General features: G+C 39.6%; 1 protein-coding gene across 1 annotated transcript in view; it reads left to right on the top strand.

Annotated features, from left to right (window-relative positions):
* The window catches only part of sorcs3a (sortilin related VPS10 domain containing receptor 3a), a 309,709-nt gene that overhangs the window by 265,855 nt on the left and 15,918 nt on the right, over nucleotides 1-27,936 (top strand). Inside the window, exons 19-26 of the mRNA XM_072463241.1 lie at nucleotides 3,533-3,719; nucleotides 5,552-5,685; nucleotides 8,940-9,063; nucleotides 11,653-11,765; nucleotides 20,329-20,460; nucleotides 20,840-20,939; nucleotides 26,140-26,245; nucleotides 27,265-27,422. Coding sequence (XP_072319342.1) covers nucleotides 3,533-3,719; nucleotides 5,552-5,685; nucleotides 8,940-9,063; nucleotides 11,653-11,765; nucleotides 20,329-20,460; nucleotides 20,840-20,939; nucleotides 26,140-26,245; nucleotides 27,265-27,422 — 1,054 coding nt within the window. The remainder of the gene's footprint in view (nucleotides 1-3,532; nucleotides 3,720-5,551; nucleotides 5,686-8,939; nucleotides 9,064-11,652; nucleotides 11,766-20,328; nucleotides 20,461-20,839; nucleotides 20,940-26,139; nucleotides 26,246-27,264; nucleotides 27,423-27,936) is intronic.

The following is a 27,936-nucleotide window of genomic DNA, read 5'->3' as shown; positions in this document are numbered from 1 at the left end:
ATTATATTAAATTATTTTATTTGTCCATAAAAAGTTAATCTTGATAAAACCAAGACTAGATCGTGTGGGCGCCGCCATACCACGTAATGTTTCTTCCAAACTGTTGATAATGAATAGATTATTGTACTTTATTATTATTAATTTAATTAATAGTCATTTTGCAGTTATAATAAAGTTTTTTCTCACAAATACAACAATTTGAAATGCAATAAAAAGCCTCTTGTTGTGTACCTAAATTTGAAATTTTGCGCTACATTTATCGAATTGTTTAAAATAGCCTAAAATAGTTGTGCCTGATCCTAATTATCTTTAATGTTTTATTCATTAATTCATTTACTTGTTTGCTTGTTCCCGGCGGGGCACACTCTGAACAGGGGCCACTTGGTTTGAAAACTTGAAAACTTCCCCAGCTCTTTCCAGCTTCTTAGCATAGAAACAATTTTACCGGCAGAGTGGCGTGAAATATTCTCAATATGGTCTTTGTACAATCCCAAAAAAAAAGAAAACCTCTCCTGTGATTTCACACTCTGCCTCGCTCAATGATCACGCCGTGGTGCATGGTGGAAGATGCAAAAGAGCAAGAAGAACAATGGGCTGTTATTTGAATCTGTTTTCCGCCATGGCAGCGCGGCTATGCTGCTGCAAAGCTGTCCGAATCCCTGTAGCATTGTTTCGCGTTGTGCCAAAAGCATGCTGGGAGTTTGCCTTGCGGGCCTGAAGGGAGGAGAGCGGTGAGAACAGCAGCTGAAGCCATCAACACTTGTGCTCAGAACCTCCCATGCACGGTGCCAGATGTGCGTCCCAGAGGAGAGAACGGGAGGCAGATGAAACGCGTGCAGAACGGCAGCTCATATCTAAAACAGGCCTTTAATGTACCTATGTGAAGTTATGCACGAGTAGGATGCATGTGGTTTGGTGGAAAATCCCTTCTGCAGACATCTGAAATATGTATACATGGAGCTATGCATCTTGACTTGAAACGTCATCTGAGTAACGCATATTAAAGGGACAACACGGCTACATTTTCTGGTCAAGAGTCTGTCATCGGTTAATCTCCTTGGGGATGATATTGTTTTACCTGGAATGTTCCACGGAATGCAATCAAACGAGCTGAGTTACGACACCAGGAAAAGTTACATATCAGGGGTCTCCTTTATAAAGTGTGTGTGCATAAGCTGGTTCACCGGGTATTTTCACACTGTAAAACAGGAAGTAGATTTTGTAAATGTGTATTTTGCGCTATTTTGAGTTATCACGAATCCTTTGACACATGGTTCAAAATCGCATTCCATTTTTAGAACAGCTTTTTTCAGATGGCAAAGTGAAACTCAGCCAATCAGAGCAATCAGTGCAATTAGGCCAATACAGATACCGGTGTTATGGGGAAAGCTGAGAATGCCCTGTTTTATTTATATTATTTATTAGCCTGAAGTGTCTCTGAACCTCGGTGTGTCCTCATCGTGTTGCTCTGCCTCGTCCTGTAACAGCAGCAGGACAGTTTCTCCTCCTGTTCACCCCCTCAGCATTCTCTCCTCTTCTTTTAACCACTCACACTAAAGTTCTTTGGAACAAACATGTCTAAATTGATATTTAGGACGAAAATATGTCAAATAATGTTGTGGGTCCTGAGTGAATATGTTGCGCTTATATTTAATGACAGCTTTTGTCTAAAACGTTTCTAGATCTACAAGTCTGTAACTTTGTCAGTTCTGGGTCTATTGCCTCAGAATAAAGATTGGATTCAAGTTTACGGTCTGTATATCCTGTTTATAGAAGCTTCTTCTGTTTCTGGTCACCTCTATTTACTCATGTACACACACGCGCGCACACACACACACACACACGCACATGCACACACACGCACACACACACACGCACGTGCACACACACACACGCACGCACACACACACACACACACACACACACACACATGCACACACGCACATGCACACACACGTGCACACACACACACGCACGTGCACACACACACACACACGCGCACACACGCACATGCACACACACGTGCACACACACACACGCACGTGCACACACACACACGCACGCACACACACACACACACACACACACATGCACACACGCACATGCACACACACGTGCACACACACACACGCACGTGCACACACACACACACACACACACACGCACACACGCACATGCACACACACGTGCACACACACACACGCACGTGCACACACGCACGCACACACACACACACACACACACATACACGCACATGCACACACGCACACACGCACGCGCATGCACGCACATGCACACACACATACACGCACGCGCACATGCACACACACACACGCACGCGCATGCACGCACATACACACACACATACACGCACGCGCACATGCACACACACATACACGCACGCGCACATGCACACACACACACACGCACGCGCATGCACGCACACACACATACACGCACGCGCACACGCACACATGCACGCACGCGCACATGCACACACACATACACGCACGCGCACATGCACACACACATACACGCGCGCGCACGCACGCACGCACACACACGCACACACGCATGCACACACACACGCGCACACGCATGCACACACACACACAAACCCGCGCACACGCACGCACACACAGAACTCCTATAATAATCCAATCATGCAATTATAAAATATAACCTGATGTATCTGGATCAATTCTCCTTTGGGAAGAAGAGGTTATAAGGTCATATAGACATTGCATAAGAATCCAAATGGCTATAATTGCTATTCATTGCGAATACATGTTTAATGTTTAAAGCAGATCCTAATGGAAAAGTGCCACCAATTTTCAGTCTTAACTTTATCTCTTTGTTAGTTTGTCCGTTCCCGTGGGCTGCATATTTGGCATCTTAATGGATTGTGCAACATTGCAGGTGTGGACAGCGCATTAATGTATATGAAATATCAGTCCAACAAAGAGCTAATGCATGCCTAAGAGCCCCAATGAGTGGGCAGAACCTGGCTCTGAAAAGACTTTGAATTTATGTATGAAGCCTCCAAACAGCCAGGTGCCCATTTTGAATGCATTCATGAGTGGGATTGATGGTTTTGCATGAGTGCTCTAGAATTAAATACAATCTATCAGAAATGTTTCCTTTACTTTATAAATACCAAATCAAACTAAAACAAACTGCAGAATGGTAGAACTAATCTGCTTTATGCTAGATCTTAAGTGGAGAATCTTTCATTTCTTGTTATGTTTTTATTTAGCCGAGGTTTAGCCCAATTTAAGCTTGGTTTATTTCAAGTTTTGACCTTTTAGTGCTTGTTTTACCCAAGTTCACTTCTGGCATAGTCCTGACTTCGTCCTGGATTGGTTCTATATTGTACTACCACAAAGTTGTACGTTGTGAGGACTCTTTGGTAAATTACTGTAATATTACAGCCTGAAACATGAAATCAAAAATGCCATTCTTCCATCTTTGCATGTTTTTCCCCCTCTGTAATCCGAACCCTTGCTTTGAGCAGTGTCTCTGCTGTTCCCAGGGCGACTCCTTGCGCACAAACATCCAGCTGGACTTCGGGGATGGCACGGCCGTGTCCTACTCTAACCTGAGCTGGACCGAGGAGGGCATCAAACATGTGTACAAGTCGGCGGGTATCTTCAGGGTCACCGCTCTGGCCGAGAACTCGCTGGGATATGAGTCCACCACGCTCTACCTCCACGTCACATGTACGTATCGCAAAAGGACAGCTGTTCCAAGGGGTTTGAAGCAAGTGAATTGTATCGTAATCCAGTACTGAATGTAAGAGTGTCTGTGTCTGACATGCAAATAACTTCAGGATTGACGTACCCTGTCTTAGACCCATAATTGTAGAGCGTTAGTGAGGAAATATAAATGTCTCCTCATGCCCATGGAAAGTTCCTGAAATGTTGTTTTAGCAGTTAGCGCAATTTGATCTCATTTTTCTATGTAATTATAGGGGCTAGTGACATGGAATGAAGATTGACCAAGAGATGATTTTCTTCTTTTTTTGTCTCTTTTCTCTTTAAATGTGTAATATCGAGGCAAAGATCATCTTTCAGCTTCATTGTCTGAAAGTTGTACTGTGTCTGGTGACATGAACTGTGTTGCTTGACTGAGACGCTGTGGGCGCTCTGGCTTTTTCTTCATTTACTCCTCTTTCCTTCATCTGATAAAAGGGAAAATGATTGCTATAATCTTCTTATTTTCACTCAAATCAACCATTCGAGGATGGATCTAGGTCTCTTGTAGTCAAAACCCACAAATAAAATAAGCCTAAATGTAACAGGCATTTCACACACGTTCTGTCTTTATTACTGGTCCCTAAATCACATTTGATTGATTTATGCTTTAGCTTTGAAATGCGAAGTGCCAAGATCCAACAATAGCTCTAGTGCCGGTCAGCAGAGGCCAAAACTTGTACTCCAAAGTATCAGTTGCTTCTTTGTGCAGTTTTGAAGTTTAATGTGCAAAAGTACTTCATTTTGTGATCTGAGTTCTCAACATTTTAAATCTAAATATTCTATAACTAATAATTTTTTTTCTTAACATCATGCAAAGAAAATCAACTGACATTATCTGCTTGAAACTTGGAAATAAACCCATTTTTCTATCAGTAGTAAAACAGTTAAAATGAGTTCAGATTTATGAAAATGACTCAAAATGATGCGTTAGTCCTTTTATTTCGCTCTGCCTCTCACACGGAGCACGGAATCGGGCTAAAGATTAGTTCTGTTGAAGCGGATGAATGTGGGGGAGCCATGTCTGAAGCTGTTCCACCAAAGACAGAATTACAAGTGTCTGCAGCACAAACTCCAAAGTCAGATTAGCGTTCGGCAAACCAGGCCCCGTCGGCTCACATCCGGGACGCAGTGGGGACACTCGGCAGCACAGGGCGACGGTTTGCTTCAATTTAAGTTTGTCGGCACATTAAAGGTCGGACCAGAAGCTATTCCAGCAAGACAGACAAGATTTGGACATCATTTATAGAAAAGAAATGTTGGATTCATGATTTTTTTAACCTCACAATTTCAGATTTGTTGTGATTTTTTGAATATTTTGTAGCATGACATCTTGAAGCACGAGATGCATCGAACAACATTTAGGTTTAATTATATTCATGGGTTTAATTTTTTCTGTTGATTGATGCCACATTGAGAACTTTGACTGTTATAAATATATGTTGTCTTGAATTGTTTCCTGCTTTGGTAACTTTTTTTGCTCATTTCTCATCACTCTGAATCCCACAGCTTCAAAAATAGTACGTAATACAGCTCTAAAAAAAAGTAAATTCAGGTCTGATTACTGAGCATACACAACGACATGCGCTCAGGTTGTTCACAGAGCCCGGGATTTGTTTTAATAAGGCTAAAACAATAGCTGCTTGTTTCGAAATTGAGATGAATCTTTGGTTTTTCAGTCAGCTTGATTTTTCTCCCTAAAATAAGCTTTGTAGGCCTTATACTCCAGCTCTTTCCCCTGATCTGATTGAAACATTGGTAGTGTTGGCATGTGTTTGATGAAGTCTTGCCCGCCCCAGGCCCAGCGGAGTACGTGCAGCTGCTGGCGCCCTTCGTGGTCATCCGGAATAAGGAAGTGAACATTTCGGCCGTGGTCCTGCCCAACCAACCTCGCACCGTCACGTACTTCTGGTGGCTCGGGAACAACTCTGAGGTAAGAATTGTACTCTTGACCTGGCTTATCCTGGACCCATTACAGTTGTAGCAAAGCCTGAACTCTGGCAAACAAGTGTTGTAAATAAACACATGTGATTACTACAGAGAACAACCATCAGTGCCAGGTTGTGGGGGCAGCAGTTAAAGAAGATTCATCAAACTCACTGTAAAATAAAAGCAAATAAGTCTATATATGTTTACTATGTTTACCTTAGTGTAAATTAGCACTGGTTGAAATAATAGTTTAGTTACTAACAAAGCTCAGCAGTGACCGGCCACTACTTTGTGTAACCGTGCGGGAAAGGTACTGTTTAAAATATACTTTTAAAACCAATAGATAGTGTTGCAGGTGGTCAAAGGAGAGGCAGAGACAGTGCTTAAACTTAACAATTTAATATAATTATAAAACAAAACAGTTTAATAAATCTACAAGGCTAAAACAACATTTAAAACACTATCACTCTGCTTAAAGCGACAGTGGCCGGCCGAGGGCGCGCGCGGTGCGGGGAAACAATGGGAGAGTCGGAGATCTCACCTGGCTCCGTGCAATTCACACACACACACAAACTAAATAAACGTCAAGGATAACTAAAACATGCAAAAAGTGAGGACGTGCACAAAATACCACGGCATACGGGAGTGATGGGGCCGAAGTGAGACGATCCGAACACCAGGACGCGACCACGCTCAGGCCAGACACCGCACTGCAGCAGAGGAAACACAATCAATGAAATAAAAGACAAACAGTAAAACCCGATATGATTAGAATCCGTTTAAACCCAAACAAAACACCAAAAATAAAACAGCAGCCTGCCAACGGGCGCGCACGTAGCCGAGCCATGGACCCAAACACTGGGGAGGAGCGGTCCCGGCAACGTCGCACCCAGCTGTGGCAAGGGAGAGAGAGAGGAACAGGTCACACAGCGCAAAAACAAAAAACAAAAACGGACAAAAGTCTGGCCTGCACATACCCAATTCCTCAGGAGCAGCAGCTTACCTGCACGCGCCATCCCCCTCCTTAAATAATGCGTGAGCTACGGCATGCAGAAGCGGCGCGTGCTGGCAGCTGATACGGTGGCTTCCGTGGGTCAAACTACAGCCCATTACATTCGTCCCAAACATAAATAAATAAATACATATGTAATAAAGGTTTGACAGCTTGCTCCGGGCTAATCAGCCATGATAAGCACCATACGACCTATATTATTTTGTTTGTAATCAGCTTTGGAAACATTTTGCCAAATGAATGTATTTATTTGACGGATTTGTATTTATATTTTAAACTTGTGGGCTTTATAAGAGCAAGGAGGACATTCAGCATATTGTCAGTGTCTGGCATGTGTACTGATGCTTAGACTGCTCAACTTCTGGGCAGTAGGATTGAAAACATCTGCATTATTAGTTACCACCCAGCTGTTTAGCTTCAGACATCCCTTTAAACTCTTAGTATTTGATAATCTAAAAACCTATATAGGAAATTTATGTTGGAACTGATGTGGTCAAGACTTTTCAGCTCCACACAACCAGCACCAATACTTTGCTGTGTGATGCAACATCCCCTAATAGACTGAAAAATATTCCATTCCATTTATTTATTGGCCTTTTTGTTGGATGAGAACTATTATATAGAAGAAACTGCCAGAGAACACTGTAGTATCTGTCCAATCAGGATGGGAACAATGAAATAACCTGTGACTATCCCAGTTTGTCTGTCTTAGTTCCACATAAGAGTGTGAAAAGGGACTTCCGTTAATGATTCCTTCCAAAACCTGTTTTTCCCTGGTCCAGGTGAGGTACAATACACCTGAAGACGGTGAAATCCTCCACCTCTTGCTACATTTTGCCTGTTTCATCCCCTAAAAACTGTGTCTCTGATCTTGTGAGGTTTACATCTCCTCCTTCTCTTATAAAACTGGCTCAATGAAATGTAAATGCTTCTGAAGTTAAGATACACCCAACTCTTTTACAAGTTCGATGCAACTTTTCTTATTGCTCTTCATAAAGTAGCATACGATTTCATACGCAATCAACTTGCAGCACTTTTGGAGTTCTTCAGACTCCACTTTTTCATAAAATGTAAATGGTCATCTTGAATTACTTTGGGATAGACGTACCAGTTCCTTTTTTATATGTTGTCTAAATCTTAAAGGGGACATGTTATGTTATGAGATTTTAACCATGTTTTAACCGTGTTGCCAAATTGTACTTAATTTGATTCATCCTGAATTGTCTTGCATTTGAGGCTTGAGTGCTCATCTCCGCCCTCTTCTCTATAGTTACCAAGGATTATTCCCAAAAATCTGAGTCTGGATCATTAGGTTCAAAAAATGGCACATAGAGATTTTTCAACAATAAAAACACATAATATAAATTCTACAGCTTTGAACAGGAAATCAATTAATTTTGATTACGCCATTTGACCAATAATTAAAGTTATCAATGGACAAAAGGTAACACGATAAGCTACACATATTATAGTTTAATATTAAATATCAGAAAAAAGAAAGACAAAAACATACTATGTCTTCTATACATTTTCATTAACATATTGGGGTGTGCATGTGTTCTTGCTTCATCTAAGTAGTTGCATCACATTTTTTTGTAATAGTAAGATCATGCCTTATGCTTGTTTCTGATGTTACCTATAATTTAAGTTATGCAAGATTTCTATAAATATTAGTTTTTGCAATTATTCTACATGAGTTTTGTAATTTATTCAATTAAAACAGTGAAAAAATATCTGCATATTATGTGTAGTTTTTTCACATCCTTTCCCCTTTTACCTCAACCCCTTTCAGTTATTAAAAAAACTTCAGTTTCAATCATTGCAATTGCTTTCAAGACATTGTAAATGAAATGCATTTTTTGTAGAGATACAAAAAATGCTATACGAGTTCTGTATTTTTTTCTGAATAAAGGTACAAGTATTACAATGGCTCCTATAGCACAGCAGCGCATATGTAGCCTTCGGCTGTTATTTTTTCGTGACTGCCTTTTGTGTGTGGCTGTCCCGTTTGCAGTGTAAGAGTAAACGCACAGAAACTCAACAGGAGGGTGCCCAAGTCTTAATCCACACTTCTCTAGCTTCAGAGCTTTTCATAAATCTATTCTCCACATCGCAGCTCTGTTGGTGCCTATAAAACCGAGAAAAACAACCAGATTAGAGCCCGTAAGAGTGGCATGAATAAAGCATGAGTGTGCATTGAACAGGTGAATTCAGACACGGAAGGCTGACGTGGTTTTGTTGTGCAGCCCGTGATCTCTCTGGATGCCAGTATCTCGCACACCTTCAGCTCGGAGGGCATGCACAGCGTGACGGTGCAGGTGTCCGCCGGGAGCTCCATCCTCCAGGACACAAGGACCCTCGCCGTCAAAGGTCAGTGAAGGCAAACAGCAGTTCTCTCAAGTTCACCAAAGATAATCAGTTTGCACAGGATTTCACATTTTCTTATTTTACAGCCTTGTTCCAAAATTGATTGGATTCATCGTTTGCCCCAAAATTCAACACCAACACCCATAATGTCAACTTAAATGAAGCTTATTAGAATTATATGCAAATATGTATATATATAAAGCACGCATTCACTTTTATAACCACAGAAATAGACAAAAAAAGATAAATTTAAGCATAATACCTTGAGATAAATCACAACCTGTCAATCCCACCCTCGCAGATCTATTTCGGACTGAAACCAGAGTCAAGACACTTTATAAAGAACAAGAAAAGAGCTTTTGTTGCTCAGGCTGAAAAGTAGTTTTCTCATGCACAAAACTTATCAAACCCACGTGTTATTAAAAGACAGAAGCATTTTAATCTCACCATCTGCTTCACTCATAAATGGTTCAGAAACCTTTCATCATTCGGTGAAATACTTGTGAAATAAATTGCACATCCTTGAGTCAAACATTCCCATAACTTCTCTCTCTCTGAAGAATATGCCTCTATTTGATATGAAGTGGCCCTGCATCTGAAATGTGATAGTTTATTACCGGCGGACGGTTAATGCGTAAAACTGCGACGTTTTCTAATTATGGCAAAGTGCATCTCTCGCCTAGAGCGGCGCGGGGGACACATGGGGGACACCTTTTCTGCCGCTCATCATCCATTAACTACATGAGCTCAGACGGATGACAGAGCAGCAGCGCAGCCATGTCTGGATAAGGCCTCCAAGTGTCCTTATGAGGTTTTCAATATGGGGTGTGGGGGCCGCTGCTGGTGGTGCTCTGGAATATGTGCTGTGCTTTTTGGGGCTAATTTGTTGTTAATCTTATCCATTTTTTGTATTCATATTTATGTATTTTGCTCTTTTATTTTACTGGCATTAATGTGCAGTTTGACGTTGCATAGTCCTGATTTATTCTTTGTTAAATTCAAGCTCAGTCTTGGTTCTTTTTTTTATTGTTTACCAGTTGTGGTCCTTGTTCGGTTGCAAATGAATCCTGGTTTATTAGTGATTAAGGTTAGAACACAACACAAAGTTGACCAAAATTGAGAGTGAAAAACAAATGAACACAAGTAGACATGAACAAAAAATGAATAGAAACAAGATCACAGCACACTTGAGACAAAATAAATGTCCTATTTGGTCCAAAGTCTGTTGATTTTGTCCATTTCCGAATGTAATGTAAGTGTAATTTTTCCCACTTGTCTAATGTCTATCACTATGTCCAGTCCTTGACCGTTGGTGAGGTTTGTGTCATCCATTTCTTTGTAATGTCCATTTTCCCTGCTGCCAATAATGTGTTCCAAAGGTATCTGTTTATTGTGTCCATGGCAGGAGTTTTGAGGCCAAAGTACAAGTACAGTTCTAAAATTGAGAGATTTGGTAATGTCAAAAACGGTCTGCAGGGCCGCAATTTCCATCCAATTATTTTGAGAAACAGGACAGTTCCAGAATACGTGACAATGATTTTCCTCCTAGCTGCCACAGTTTCTCCAACATTTAGCATTTCCTTGTGAATAATGAGCACTTTGACACAATGATGACACATTTTTCCAACAGAATTATCTCAAAACACGTGATTTGGTGGTTTTACGCACACTCCCACTCAAAATTACCCTCTCTTTCCCATTTCTTTTTAATGTAATCTGTAGTGTGGCTAATTTAATCAACTATACATGGATACAATATAGGCTTTATTCCCCCTCAAAGCTCTGATTTTTAAGCTTTAACCAATATTTCATTCAAAGCGCTAGGGTGGTCGGTGCTTAATTTAATTTATTGGTTGTAATAACTCCTTATTTGTACATATCTATAAGGGTCCAGCTTGTTTCTCCAAGTCAAAAGATTCTTTCAACACATCAAAGCTTTTCATGTTATTCTCCTTTACAACCTGTTGTACCTTTATAGACCTTGAATCTCAAATCTGTGCTCTCAGGTGCAAAACTTTGATCGTAAGCCAACCAGTTTAAGATTTTATCATCTTTGTTTAGGTTTTATGCTAAAAACACTAGAGCAGAGGTGAATCTAGACAGTTTACATATGTGGGGAAGTCACAGAGGACACAATTAAAAAATAAAATTGATACATAGGTTATTAGTAAATGAAAACCTTAGTAAAGATGTAAATTGGACATCAAGTTATAGACTTTATTTATGTCCTTAGCACATGTTTATTCATGGTTTAGTTGTAGTTTTGTCCATATTTTTAATCCTGATGAATTTTAGACCATTTATGCTTGAAAATTATTTTCCAGCTTTCTGCCTTTGGTCTTGGTTTGATCCCAGTTTAGTCTTGATGTTGGTTTTGTCCCAGTTACATCCCAATGTTGATGCGGTGTGTGTGCAACTTAACGCGTCATAGAAACCTCATGTTGTTCTGGTTCATTCTAGATTCAGCCTTAACGGTTTAAGGACTCATAGTCATTAAAAGGTGACACTTTCCAAGCCAAATATGTTTTCAAAGGTGGTATGAAAAGCTATTATACCTCTAATAAGACAATTTCCCTCTTCTTTCCCCAACAGAATTCTTCAAGTCACTACTTTTATCTTTCTCACCCAATCTGGACGAGTTCAACCCGGACATCCCTGAGTGGCGGCACGACGTGAGCCGAGTAATTAAGAAGTCTCTCCTCCAAGTGAGTCATTTTATTTCCTTTGGGCTTTTTTTCTGCCTCATATTTCCAGCCCTTTGCTCAATTATTTCTCGTACCCGTATCATCTCCACTGGCCCATACTCTCTGCTCACCGGTGCGTCTCGAGAGCACCCGAGGGCGACAGTGTGATCCATCAGCCGACAGGTGCCTCGGCTTCTCCTGCACTCGACCAATATGGCTTCCTGGGTTTTCTAAGTGGCACATAAATGATCTGGCGTTGCTGATGGCGAGACGGTGTGTGTTTGGGTGTGTGTTTGAGCGTGTGTTTGACCGTGTGTGTGTGTGTGTCCAAGAGTCTGTTTCAGGGGTGTTAACTAAGCAAGATGCGTAAAACATAATTACCACAAAAATGCTATTTAAATGGTTGCAATAGAATGGGTGTGAATATAACTTCGATGTCAACACTTCAAATCCCTTCTGTTTGGGGAGTCTGCCACCTGCTAGTGAGATTGTATTGTTTTGCCTTGGATGATCCACAGGATGGCTTTGGAAAACACTCAGTCTTACAGTAAACAGGATTGCCTCTCCACAGATCTCACCTGCAACTGTGTCACATGCTTGTTTCCATGGAGGAGATCGGTATTAAAAGTGTAAAAGGGGAAAAAAAACAAGATGGAAAAGAGGAAACATAAGAGAAAATAATGAATCATGAAATTCTGACTTGATCTTATTATAAACCGCTGTATTTCCAGTGATGACCGGGTACTTGCTGAGCCGACTTGCTTAGCAACAGTGAAACAGTGCGGGACCAGAGACCAAAACGTGCCTGTAGATGAGTTCAACGCCGTCACTGACCACCCCAGAAAAGTTACATAGTGCACCTTCAACTTACAGTACATAGACATTGACTTCTAAATAATGACATTGTAATGCAATGCAAGACGACAACTTGAGACTGAAGTTCTAAAAATCATTATTATCTCTGTGGTTCTAATGAAGAAAGCATCTGCACTTCTTAGGCAAGACAAGGCAAGTTTATTTGTAGAGCACATACACAAGGCAATTCAAAGTGCTTCAAACAGCAGGAAAAATGCATTAAAATCACAAAGAAATGACAGAAACAGAAATACAATAAAATGAACTAAATAATAAATGAAAATAGAGAATGTCTCTAAAGAAAGACCTTTTAATTTGAATAAATTTAAAAGGTGCTATTTTTAAGCTAAAATTTAAAGGTGTAGGGTGTACTCAAAATAGTCCCAGATAGTATTTAAAATGTCAAAAAATAAATACAAATAATAATAAATAAAATAAAAAGAGTAACGTGTAAATAATTTAAAGGCGGTATGGACGATTTTTCGGCGATTTGAGAACGCAGGCGGAAGTGCGCATGCGCACTCCCCCGTGCGGACTGATACAACACACACGTGCGTTTGTTTATTAGCGCGACGGAGCGCATCACATCGCTCGTCTCCCGTAGATTTCTGTCCACTTCTGCGTCAGCTCGAACTGTCTTTCTCCGTCTTCATTTTTCCCCGTACACTGAGGGAACTATATTATGATAGATCCATGCGCTTAGGCACGCGGAAACGTGGGGACGAGCCTGACGCAGCTGCAGGTGAGCGGTAGGTGCGTTTTATGATTGATACGTGGCAGGACAAATGATTTATCCACGTCACGAGGAAATATGATAAAAAAAATTGCTGGAAAAAATCGTCCATACCACCTTTAAGACATAAAAAAGAAGAGTGCAAAGAAAAATCCTTTCAGTCATATGCGCAGCTAAACAAAACACTTCTTAGTAAATGTGTTAACCATGAAGAACAAATACATTGCATGACATGTGGGATTGTAATGGCTTGATAGTTGATTACCCAAAGTCTGTTTTTATCCTATTTGCATCTGTTTATTCTGTCCATTCACTCAATTATCTCATAAATTAGCCTGTACCAAATAGAATATCAGCTAGGCAAGGCAAGGCAAGTTTATTTGTAGAGCACATTTCATACACAAGGCAATTCAAAGTGCTTCACAGCAGGAAAAATGCATTCAAATCACAAAGAAATTACAGAAACAGAAATACAATAAAATTAACTAAATTAAAAATTATCAATCCAACTGATTTTCTAAACTAATAAAATCACAAACAAAAGAGAAGAGTGCAAAGAAAAAATCCTTTCAGTCATATGCGCAGCTAAACAAAACTGTTTTTAGCTTAGATTTGAACATTGTCAGAGTTGAAGCCTGTCTCACATCTTCAGGAAGACTGTTCCAGATTTTAGCTGCATAAAACTGAAACGCAGATTCCCCATGTTTTGTCCTGACTCTGGGCACCAGCAGGAGGCCGGTCCCTGAGGTCCTCAGAGTCCGAGATGGTTCATATGGCACTAACACATCCAAGATGTACTTTGATGCTAGGCCATGGAGAGACTTGTACACAAGCAGAGCTGCTTTAAAGTCTCTTCTCTGAGCCACAGGGAGCCAGTGCAGAGACCTGAGAACAGGACTGATGTGCTCATACTTCCTGGTTCTAGTCAGGACCCGAGCAGCAGCGTTCTGGATGTACTGCAGCTGTTTTACAGCTCGTTTGGAGAGGCCAGTGAGCGGCCGTTACAGTAGTCTAATCTACTGGAGACAAACGCATGGATAAGTCTCTCTAAATCTGGTTTTGACACTATATTTTTGATTTTGGCAATGTTTTTTAGATGCTGATGTTATTGATTTGACGTGGCTATTAAAGTTCAAGTCTGAGTCCATTATTACCCCCAGATTTCTAATTTGGTTTGTAGGTTTTAGAGCGAGACTCTGGAGGTGACCGCTAACACTTTCTCTTTGTTTCTGTGGGCCAAAAACGATTATTTCAGTCTTGTCTGAGTTCAGCTGGAGAAAGTTGTTTTGCATCCACACCATCCATCTGTTGGATGCAGTGACAGAGTGAATCTACTGGTCCATAGTCACCTGCCGATAGTGAAACATAGATCTGAGTGTCGTCTGCATAATTGTGATAGGACACATTTTCACTGCGTATCAACTGACCCAACGGCAGCATGTAGAGGTTGAACAGAAGGGGACCCAGGACTGACCCTTGGGGCACTCCACAGGTCAGGGTCATGTGGTCTGAGACACAGCTACCAATTTCAACAAAGTACTTCCTGTCTTCCAGATAGGACCTTAACCAGTTTAGGGCAGTGCCAGTGATGCCCACCCAGTCCTCTAGTCTCTGTAAGAGGATCCCATGATCGACAGTGTCAAAAGCAGCACTCAGATCTAACAGAATTAAGACTGAGGCTTTGCCCGTGTCAGTGTTCAGGCGGATGTCATTTGTCACCTTGACAAGAGCAGTCTCAGTGCTGTGATGAGGTCTAAAACCTGACTGAAAAACATCAAATGAGTTGTTTATTAAGAGGAAATCTGTGAGCTGTTGGTAAACAACCTTTTCAATGACTTTGCCCAAAAATGGCAGATTAGAGATGGGCCGGTAATGACTCAGTACTGCGGCATCAAGACTGCTCTTCTTTAGGAGAGGCTTTATGACCGCAGTTTTCAAAGACATTGGGAATGTTCCAGATTGAAGCGACATGTTAACTATGTGAGTGAATGGTGCTAACAAACTGTTCAGCACAGACTTTAGAAATCTGGTGGGTAACACATCGAGGCAGCATGTAGATGAACTCAGACTGGTGATGATCTCATGGACAGTTTTGTCAGTTACTGGTGCAAAGTGAGTTAGCTCTAAGTGTCTTGGTGGTTTTAGGGTAATTTTTTGCATTGTGGGATTTATAGCATTTTTAATGCCCTGAACTTTGTCATTAAAGAATAATGCAAACTCATTACACTTGGATGTGGAAATGAGTTCTAACGGCAGCTGAGCTGGAGGGTTTGTTAATCTGTTTACTCTGGCAAACAGGGCACGCGAGTTGTTACTGCAGCTTCCAATTATTTCAGAAAAATATCTTTCCCTAGTTCTACATAAGATTAGGTTGTACATGTTCAGCTTTTCTTTGTAAATCTCTTTTTGAACCTGGAGCTTTGACTTGCGCCATTTCCGTTCGACCTTGCGGCACTCCCTTTTCTGTGCCCTGACCGAATCATCATTTCTCCACGGCGCCTTCTGCTTATTTTTAACCATTTTAGCCTTTATAGGGGCGATGGTGTCCAGAACATTCAAAACACTAGATGTAACAGAGTTCAACAAATCATTTACATTAGAACATGAGACATTTTCAAAGTTTATCATTTCCATAAACAGTGCACCTGTGCCATCACTTATGTGTCTCCTCTGAACAACTGCAGGACCAACCGGAGGTTGGGGAGAAACAGACAGGTCAAAGAAGACACAGAAATTATCAGACAGAGCAACATCGATCACATTAACATTTGAAATATTTACCCCCTTTGTAATTATGAGATCTAGAGTGTGTCCTTTGCTACTTAATGAAATGCAAGTTCGACGTCTTCTGTAAAGTTGTTTATTGCTGGCCAATGCCTGCAGCTCGCTCGCTTTTGTTTATGCTTGAACCCACTGGACAGAGGCAGTAAATTTGATCCCTAAATGAATTAGCATTCAGGGATCCCAAAGGCCTGTGTACTTCAAGCGCTGCAGGAACTCACAAGCACTTTCATTTCAAAGAGTTGGCAGCGACTGAGCATTAGAAGGTATTAGACTGCACTCTTTACACTTAAAGTAGAGAGTGTTACGTAAGTGCGAGTTTCAGAGTGAGAATGAAGGAAACTCTGGCTTCAAATTGTGTCAGATTTCAAATAGTTTGTTATTCAGCTAAAAAAAAAGCAAGCGTGACATTGGTTGCTATAGTTTCATCTAGTGTTGACCTCCTGCTGTATTAGGTTTCATGGATGGATGGATGGATAATCTGTAATTACCACTAAATTTGTGTTTAGTGCTTTATTATTATTTTCTGGTTAAAACAAAATTGTCAGTAGGAAGAGCAAATGGTGCTTTAATTACACAAGAAAACATGGCAAAAAAAATACATGAAATAAATTAATAAATCGAAACAATTTCAAACAACAGAAACAACATGAAACAAGCAAATAAAGCAAAGCAAATAAAACAAGGCATAAATACAATATTAAATAGTAAAATTAATGTTGTTTTTGGGATTGAAAAGCAAATGACTAAAAATCCAGAGTTTGGGCTCTCTCCATCTAATAATCAGAGCAATCAAAATGAAAATATGAACATAAAAGTGTTGTCATGTCCACATATACATGCCAAGTTTGTTTGAACAAAGTTATGTGGTGCAGCTTTCATCTTGATGTGTTTATTGAGCAAAAGTGAAATTTTTAGACGGTGTTATAAAAGGGTTATTTCCCTGGATTGGTCGTGGTCGAGGTTCAGAAGTGATGGCCTCAGTGTCGTAAACAGCTCCCGGACCATAAAGCCCCTCATAAAGCAGCAGATGAGATAGAAGCGGTCGGACACAATTAAAGCCAGAGTCCATTTAACTCTGCTGCAGCTCTGCGGGGGAAACAAAGCAGGATCCTCATGGCATCAAAAAAGGCACCCTCTTATTTCTTTTATCTATTCACCGAGACCACACGTACACTTGTAAACACTTTCATTTTAGCTTTACTAAACTGGCTGATTTTATTCATTTTGGAGTGTCTACCTTGTTTTTTGCAAGAGCTCAAATGTAAAAACAGACAACTCTTTTTCAAATGGAATTGATCTGTTTTTGCAAATTAACTCTTCTCTTTCTTTTTACTTTTCCTTTTACATAATCCGACTGCCTCAATGTTGATTTCCAACCTTTTAATGACTAAATCAACATTTTCCGTCAAGCCCTAATTTGATTTTGATCATTTTCAATCATCAACCATGAATGTTCCTTCATACAGTCTGGTATATTTCTTTGTAACAATCGTATTTCTACAACTAAATGTATGGATACTGCCTATCACAGTGTAGTATAGGTCATGCTCTTTCTTTTTTGTTATTTTTTTTGGTTTCTGAATATCAACAAATGATATAGAAACACAGAAAGACAATATTAACATTGTTTGTTTGGTTTCAATGTTCTAATTTTACTAGCATTTTAAAGTTCTCTATAAGCAGCTGATGTGGTTCTTTATTGTCTGGCAGCTCCTCTCATCCCCATCAGACCTCTTTTCTCACAAGTGTTCATGTACTCCCCCCTCAGATTTAATGTCCATCTTCAGCGCGTTCCTGCACAAAAGCACTTATGAAAAACGAAGGAGGAGTTTTCAATGGGCTTCTGTAGCGCTATAACTCCGTCTTATTCAGTCGATTAAGCAGCTGCGGTGTTGATGTTTACTCTCAATTAGCTGCGTATGGATCTGAGATGTGTAATTCCACTCATAATGGCCTTTTATACCATCAATGCAGTTTAGGGATCAGCCGTAGACATCACAGAAAGAAGGCAATTTGTCTTTTCAAAGTAGAATGCACATAATGAAGCCTCACATGAAACTGCTGTGTGTTTTAGCCTGTCCCAAGCTGTCATAAATGGGGTAAATGAGAGAGAATGGAAATGTGAATATTCTGATATTCTGTTGGACATGAGCTACAGACGTGATCGAGGTAATTCCACAACTGTTACCTAGCAACCATCCGGTAAACAAGGGCCACATCCGGTTATAGTCAATTACACAGTAGTTGAGTTGAATATAATATAATATAAGAATAGCAGATTACACCTTTTATTTTGATTGTTTAAACTGTCAGAAAAAGTTGTCTGTGTGTGATTCATTTTTCTCCCCCAACTCAGTTTATTCTACATTTGTATGCTAAGTTGCATCATCTCGTCTCATTTCAAAGGAGGAAATGTTTTGTTTTATTATTTATCTTTTTTCTTGTATTGATCGATCAGGGTTTTTGATGAAATGAAAATTGCTCTTGTTGTAAATATCCTGCACATAAACCAGTAAGATAACACAATAACACACACAAAAAATGTTTTATTCTTCCAAAATCTAAACTCTGCTCCAGCCAAACCACATGCTTTTACTGACGACAAAACAAAACAAATTTAAAAACTTAAAATTAATTTTGACTAACTGCACAACCCTTCTTCAAAGTCTTACTAAATACTCTTTTTTCTGTGTGTTTCATCCCCATATCAACAACTCTTCTTTTCTTAATCACTTCGCCCGTCGTCGTCGCCCTGAGAAAACTGTGAACATGTTGGAAATGTGTTGGGAACAATTCGAGCCATGACATTTCTGTCTTGTGGGTAAAATGTTCACAAGCGCTTCCAACTGCGACACTCAAGCAACCAATAAAAGATCTTTAAAGAAAATCTCTTAACGTTAAGTATATACTTCTTGGTTCAGTCTAAAACACTCCTATTATAAATCCTAGAATCTAATAAATAAATGATATATGTTGAATTGAACATATATGGAAGCCTTTATTCCTTTCCCCACTGTCAGAAAAAACATGCTATATTTTTTTAACCAATCACCCATTCATATACATGCACTCTCACTCACCTCCATTATTCTGCCGTTCAAGCTCACTGTGAGCTCAATGAGTCAATATTAATAATGTTGGATGAAGAAAAGGTCACAAGGTATTTGTGTTTTATTTTTTTTTCATTATTTTTTTATTCAAAGAATAAACACAGACCAATCAATACTTGTGTGTAAATAAAGATACAGTCCAGTAACATTGTCAACAAGGAAAAAAAAAAAAATAATAATAATAATAAATAAATAAATGAATAAAAAGAAAAAGAGAAAAAATGAATACAAATAAATAAAAGAAAGTGCGGAGTGGTATTTGTGTTTTCATCTCCAAGTAGGGTAGAACTTCTTCGTTTGGTAACTTTATAAAGCAGACACACCCTGGGTTTATGGTCTTCCCTGCTTTGGTTGTCTTACTACATCTGGAACCTTTTTGCTTATTAAGAAGCTATTGAGTTCATTATTCAACCTCCTCAGTTTAAGCTTCTGCTCGTCACTGCCATAAATAGTGAGTAGAAGTCAAAAAATGTATTATACTAAGAGTACAGTTAATTAAACAATATTAAAGTAGTAAATATTCCTCAAGTAAGAGTATATGGGGAAACTACTACTCTTAGGTGTCTGCACATAACATATGGTTTATCACTTTAGGAGAGACGAAACATAATATGATCCGCACAATCTGGTATCTAGACCACACAGACGCACACACATACACACACTCTCACACACTCTCACACACACACACACACACACACACACACACACACACACACACACACACACACTCTCACACATACACACACACACACACACACACACACAAATACTAAATTAAATCATACCTGGAGGAGCAGTGCAAGAGAAAACAATGGGAAAAAATGCATTATTGTCAACGTGAAGCTTTTGTAACGTAGAATTACATTGGGAAGAGTAATCCAATATTTGACTCTAGTAAGAGTGCAGAAGTTATATACCGGTGCTACTCAAGTACGAGTAGAAGTACTATATCTGAAAACAATTCCCCGGAAGACAAGTTAATGAAAAAGTTCAAAGTACTCAAGTAAATGTTATTAGTTCTTCCCGCCCTTGTCTCTGCCTGGGATAATTAGCTGCCCTTGCCACTTGCATTATGGGTGTTATTTCTGATATGTTTCAGGTCTCGGATTTCCCAGAAGAGCAGCTCCTGGTGGCCATGTTCCCAGGAGTCCCCACCGCGGCAGAACTGTTCTTATTGCCACGCAAGAACCAATCAGAAACACGCAAGAAAACAGAGGAACAACTGGAAAAGGTATGGACATTTTAGCATTATAAATAGATTAAATTGATTGTTTTCCCATTGTATACAAAACAACTTTGCTTATCAAGTTTGAGTACATAATTTACCAGCGAAGAACTACAAAAAACATTTAGCAAATATTGAATAATTTACAAAACTTCAAATTATTAACAATACACACAGAATAAACCAAATTTACATTGTTTTACACTGGTCTGCTACTTATGTCAGGTGTAAATATAATAGCATTTTACGTCATTTTTATGTCCTCGAGAAGTTTTGCTCATTTCAGAATAGTTGAAAAGCAATTATAATCACAAAATTCGAAGAAAAAAAACAGAATCAAACTCAGCGGTAGATGTGAATATAATCCTGTTTATCGTTCAAGCAGGCGTCGGACATCATCGTGAGCGCGCTGAACCAGAATTTGGTGGAGTTCGAGCTGAAGCCGGGGGTCAGGGTCATCGTCTACAACACTCAGCTAACACTAGGTAAGACTTCTGCTCCTATTTACCAACAAGCTGTCAACACAATGCATTTAAATAACACCCTGGCATTTTGAATTCTCCTTTAATAAAGCGCCAAAGAAGAGTTTTTCCATTCCAATTATACTTGCTGTCTCTCTAAGAGCAGGGAAACATAGTGGACTGGCCTGATTTTAAGTGGAGCTCTTCGAGATGTGGATCTTTAATCAAAAGTCAAATATTTTCTCTGTTTCTTTTAATATTGTGCGGGCTAATTATGCAAATTAGTTAGTCCTCTTTTGCTTACGGTTTACTCATAAAAGAAAATGTAATTCTTTCAACTGGACACTGGTCTCTACCGTAAATAACCATCTGAAACGAACACACCATATATTTGTTTACAGGATGGAGTATCTGCTGTTAAGTTATCAAACTATATTTTGCATTTTGGGTCATCTTATCCAACTCCTAGCACAATAGTTGTCTTTGTTTCGGTTTAGGTTTGAGGATGGATGAGTAAATCGGTGAGAAATCATCTGTGAACATCTAAGTAGCTCACACACACACACACACACACACACACACACAGATCTTTAGGTTGATTAGATGACTTACCAGAGCCCTGCCAGGACTGAAGACGCTACTGTGAGAGACTCAGAGTGCTGATGAGGGTCCCTGCCTGGACACTGGTGGTGGTCGAGAAGGGCCAGGAGAATGAGGGGGGATGTTGGGTTGGAGGTGGGGCAAAGGTGGGGCGTGCCAACTGGATAGCTGGAGCGGCTGGGGGGGAGAGGGGTTCAAATAAGGCCAGCTGGGCTTTGATTTACTGCTGGGAGGTGCACAGCAGGCTGAGTGTCCTGCCACTGCACCGGTGAGGAAGCAAGGCCATGATTGAGTGATGAAGCCTCAGGCAGTCTTCAGGCTTGAATTTTTGCCTATGCACCAGTCATTTGTGTGCCCATCATTAATATACCTTAACTATTTAAAAAGGGTTAATGCAAGAGTGTTGGTCTGCTGTGACTGGCAGACCATTCTCTGTCACGTCACATTATTTGGTGGCAAAAAGCTATCAATTAAACGGGTGCTCCTCTTGTTTAGAGCGTTTAGCCAGATTTTCCTCTGATTTTGAGTCGTGCCCATCAGTCCCAGTCATCTCTAGTTGAAGACAGTTGCAGCTGCTTCACTCTCGTCTGTTACAACTGGACTTGCATTTGAATTGCAAAGTGCGGACACCAGAAAGACACAAATAGACCCATTCACTGTCATTCAAACAAGTAAAAGGAGCCGAGGACGCACTAGAAACGTTGTCCGGGCTAAAACTTTCTTCTTTTTCTTGATATATATTTAAATGTTTTTATTTTTAAATGAAAGAACATATAAAAACAAACACAGAGAAAAAGAAACACGACCGGAAATGGAGCAGACACAAAATAAAAGCAGCAGACATCCAACAAATAAATGAAAAAATAATACAAAATCATGGCCTAGAGAACCCTAAAAAAAAAAAAATTCACATTTCAGTGATCGTCGGTGCATTTATATAGACTCCTGGGTGAGTTAGCATCAGAGCTAGCCTCGCGCCGCAACGCTCTATTTTGGTGGGCAAGTGATCACATGACGCTGTTTAACCAATGAAAAGTCAGGAAACACAGAGCCTCATGTGTTTTTGGTTTCATCTATGAACAGTGGCACGTCACAGGGGCAGAGAAGATGAGTTTCAGGAGAAACAGCGACCTGTATCACCCGAACGGACCCTGTTGTAGCACTCGATCCTTTTTGCCATCCATGAACGTCACTTCGAGCAAGTCATGGAATCAGTGAGGGTAATGGGTACAGTTAGGAACAACATTAGGGTAATGGGTGAGGTTGATAAAAGGGTTAGGGCAAAGGGTAAGGTTAGAAAAAGGGTTTGGTCAAATTGGTTAAATTGTAAGGACATGTAAACAGCAATGACTCATGTATGACTATGTATCTCCTACTAGCTGTATACAATGTGTACCTAGTGTTATAAAAGAAATCCTAAACCAAAGTCAAAAATATAACTCATTACCATAGCAACCAGATCACTTCTGTCTCTCCAGAACAGACTCTTTTGCACTAACCTTTAAAAAAGCCACCTAAGAATGCATTGCAATTTGGGTAAAACGAAGTCCTTTGCATTTCCCCCTCCCTATAATCTCAGGAGACAAATGGTGAAAAATTGACTTTTTAGAGCTTTTAACCAAATGTTCCATTCTCATTTACCCTTTTAAATTTGTGACAAACGCACAATATGTCTTCATCAATGTAGAATAAATCTATTATGCTCTTAAGGCGAACAATTGACATGCTTTTGTGTTATACTGGAACAATCCCACACTCCGCACCAAAAAGCAGAGTCTGATGTGATCTGCTGTTCCACCATTGTTACACAGTTCGTACTCAGGTCCCACAGTTTGGCTTCTCTGTAGTGACCCCGCACACTAATACCCACGCTCCACTGGTTTTATTTGGCCCATAGTGTCTCAGGGGCTACTCTTGGTTGTCCATTGTTCAAAGTGCAAGACTTTACTGCAATGGCATTGGAGGTGTGCTCAGCTGGATCCCTCTTTATGTTTCACCTCAGAAAAAAAAGGTCTAAAAAGCCTTCAAGCCGCTCGAGAAAGGTCAGCGTCAACCGCGTCTCCGTCTCCTGTCTGGGGAGCGGGAGATGGGAGCGGAAATACACTCGCAATGACAGGCACTATATGCAAATGTACAAAGAGGTAAGGTCGAATCCTGCTGGGGTTATTTATGCTGTGACGTTTACAGAGCGTTTGTGTGATAGGTCCTACATGTGACACAATTGTCGCTCTCGCAGATTTCACATTGTTTATTGATCCCTGTGCTCATGTCACACAATATACAGATAGATAGGATGTGTCACCTGCTTGTCTCCATGGAGATCGATAAGTTTTGTGCCAAACCAAAGCACTAACATCTCAGGGTTGAAAAGCAGATGGCAGAGTTTTATACGTGTTGAGGCAATTAAAGCTTGCTATGATTGCGTCACGACCAATCAAATGTTACGTTTGTATTTATGCCCTAACAACCCAAGATGCAAGAGTGAAAGGGGGGTAACATTTCAGTTATAACTCCTCCCTTTTGGGCAGGACCAATTCGAGCCCAGGAGAGAATATATGTTCCACAGTATGGCATCAAACCATTATGGAATTATGGAACATTCTGGGCAACAATCGCAATAAACACTTCATGAAGACAACAAGTTAGTGAACATATAGTTATTATTCATCTCATCATACCAATGCTATTTGACAATCCTGATTCAAATGTGCAATTAACCATTTCAGCTTTACCTGCTGCCGTCACTGTCGCACCAACAGAAACAAGCAATTTCACGGTAGCTCACTTTTACAGACATTTGTGATATTGAAAACACAGGGATCTCATTTCTGGACCCATTATCACAGTGACAGATGTATAATATAAATTTGACGGTAGTTGTAATAATGAAGATTTCTATTGCTATTGCCTTCTGGATGCATTTCTGTTGCAAGGATCGTCCTGGTGAAAATAAAGAGTTGACAAAGACGTCCAAACAGGTGAAGCCCAAACCATGTAAAGAGCCAAGACTTGAACGTTATTGACCAAATCCACTTTTTTTTTCACTGCAGCGCAAAAAAAGTAGTGTCTAGATGAGAAAATTCCCAATGAACTGCTGGGTCCCCATTGGCCTGATGACGTAGGACGACACAATCCCGAGATATATAGGTGTTGAATTTATTAAAACGGTCCAATCGATATGGCTCCAATTATACAGCCATATGCATTAAATACAAAAATTTTAATTTTGTACCAGTTTACATAAACTCAGCTTTTATTTTACATAATAAATCACTTGTCTGTGTATATTTTAAGCAAGTTATCAATTTGTTGCCCAAATGTAATACACAGGAAATACTGGACAGATTCCATGTTGGTTATGAGAAATGCATCTAAACCGTGACCTCTCACTGCAGCAAACTTAAAAATGAAATGTTGTATACCTCTTTTCAGTTTGGTACTCTTCATCCCATGCCCCACAAAAAAAAAGTGAAACAAATACTTAAATTATGATAAAAATAATAAAATGTGTAGAACATTTCTCTAAAGCCGTCTTCTGGGTAATGGTAATTCATTTGGCCTTTTGAAAATGTCATGCCTCCCCATATTTATTCTAATATTTAAAAAAGGCAATGCAAAAATTATCTCGAATATGTCGAAAACTAAATGCCAAAAATTCAAATATCACATGGGTTCACACTAGCACAGTGCAATTTATCACATTTCTATAGTGAAGATGATTATTGTGTGCGTGTTCTGCCCCTCGAAGCACCTTTTCGGGAGAGGTTAGTACAATAAGCTCATCTGACCTAAAAGTTGTAGTTGGTAACGATTTAAATTAAGGTCCCTCCGTAAACTATTTCTAAGACGTTAATAATCATTAGTTATTTGTTTATAACCACTTGAGGATGGCTTATAAGTGGTGCTTATTGATGGATAATTAAATACTTTAGAATGAAATAGTTTACTAAAGAACATTGTTTTTAAGGTACTTTTCTTTCCAGGTTTTGTACACAACAAGCCTATTTAAAATGTATTTCTGTAGTTCTGACAATTTATAGAGCACAATGGATCGGGAAATTGTTTTTTTGCTCATAAAAAACATCACCAATCTCAAGTAAATAAGGAATCCAGAAAGTAGAATACACTGTGAATATCTCAATTTCAACATCAGATTTAACCCCACAAAACGACGACCATATTTTGTCACTGTGACTAATGTTGTTACTATTACTACAGGGGTGTGCCAAATTTTCTAAATGTCAATATATCGTGATATATAAATTTGGTGATACAGTATCGATATCACGGGCTGCTGTATCAATACATCGCCATGAGTCCTTTTTGGTATAATGTCCCAAATGATTAAAAACCGCACTACAATTTTGTTGCTTGTTTAAAGAAAGGAATTTTGACATTTTGACTCTTTCATTCTTAAAATGGATGCCTTTCATTTTGAGTTTACGTAGATCGTGGTTAAACAAAGAAAAATGATGTTAAAATGTATTGGTATCGCGTATGTCATCGAATCGTGCGGGAGCCTGTGATTCCCAGCCCTATTGCATTCTCTTTACTCTACAGCGTCATTGCAGTTTGATGTCTATATTGTGTTTAATCTGGTCTGTGTGTGGTGTCTCTGGCGCAGCTCCGTTGGTGGACTCGAGCCCCCGCCACAGCAGCTCAGCGATGCTCATGCTCCTCTCCGTGGTCTTCTTGGGTTTAGCAGTTTTCCTCATCTACAAGTTTAAGAGGTAGAACAGAGCACTACATGTATATATCCATTACCATACCATTCATTATTGATGCGAGCAGTCTGGACAAATCAATTACACTCGTGACGTGAGCTTTTTTGTTTGCAAATGTAAACTAAAATATCCCCCCAAGACCCTCGCTGCGTCATTCCTACGCAGCAGTGATAAAATGCGGAGAAAGCCACCATTAAATGTTTTAATATGCACTTGCTCTGCTGCCCGACGCTCTTATTTGCTATATAAATTATTCATCTTCAAAATGATTCTCTTGAAAAGTGTTGGAGAAATGGGGAAAGCTGTCATTAATTATGGATATAGACTTTTCCTCATTAATCTAAAGGCAGGCAATTTCTTTTGAAAGTCTTAGAGTTGAAAAAACAGGGCTATTAATAACCAGTTGAATAGTAATTAGGAATAAATTAGAGCAACAACCAAACAAAGAACTCAATTTGGTGTTATAAATGCACATTAGATGATATATGTAGTGAAAGGCTTAAATGTATTTATAATTAAGTTTTATAATGGCGCACTAGATGTTATTTTCTACACTCTTACCACCATTTCTTAGGCAATTAATTTAAGTTGCTATAGGATATCGAATACTTTAATACTGCAGAGATGACCAGATTAAAAATCATTTATAGCCAGTGTGACAGAAAAATAATAACCCAACTAAAACTTATAAAGATGTATTGTTCTTACTTTTTGTATGTGTTTTAGGAAGTTTTAGGAAGTGCAGGACTTGAAAAATGATTTAGATTAGCTCGAAAGAGGAAATTAATTGTGATTAATTATTGTAAAAAAATCAGGCAGTTGCATATTTTACTTATTTTGTAACAAGTTTATTTCTATACTGGTCATTCCCCTCAAAGTTGAACTATATTTCCGGAAATATAGCTTTAGGCATCCAAACATCTTCATGGTGAAAAGTCTTCTTCTTCTTCTTCTTCTTCTTCTTCTTCTTCTTCTTCTTCTTCTTCTTCTTCTTCTTCTTCTTGTGTGTCTTTTTCTGCTTTCAGAAAAATCCCCTGGATCAACATTTACGCCGAGGTGAACCAGGAGAAGGAGCAGGAGATGATCGGCTCTGTGGGGCAGGACAGCACGCCAAAAATCACCCTGAGCGAGTTCGCCACATCCAAAGAGCTCATGGAGAAGGAGCTGGACGCCAGGGTCAAACGTAAGTCAGTCGCTACAGAGGCCCAAGAGATTCGAATAATGAACGATATTGAAGGCTAAGCAATTAATTGCTTTTTAATGAGATTGAGATTCAGCCATTTCCTATTGTAAATGATGTTGGAAGAGAGAGCTGGAACAGAGTGCAGATTTTGAAGAAATACATTTTTTCTATGCTTTATTATTATTCTTTTATCACATCAAAGTGTAAATAAATCTGTTCTTCCTAGGACCGTGCCTGCATTTCTGATCAGATTTTATAATGCGATGATATCATACTCCCAGATGAGGGCCAAGAGCCAGATTGCCATAATGATTACAGGTTACTTTGTCATGAAATATCTACAAATATTTTACAATAATAATTGAAGAACGGCATATCTGTATTAAATATTAAAGTCCCATAGAATGTTGTGATGTAATCTGATACCACGTAGTATGGCACAAAATCAAGTGTTTTGAAGTATGATTTTAAACTTTCTATTTCTGTACAATCATGCAGTTGACTTTCCAGCTTC

The sequence above is a fragment of the Eucyclogobius newberryi genome, unplaced genomic scaffold, assembly GCF_026437365.1.
Source record: "Eucyclogobius newberryi isolate DKJ021-1_F unplaced genomic scaffold, fEucNew1.0.hap1 SCAF_4, whole genome shotgun sequence".
In the NCBI taxonomy this organism is placed as follows: Eukaryota; Metazoa; Chordata; class Actinopteri; order Gobiiformes; family Gobiidae; genus Eucyclogobius; species Eucyclogobius newberryi.
Note: the sequence above shows the minus strand (reverse complement) of the source record. Positions and strands in the feature narration are given on the sequence as shown.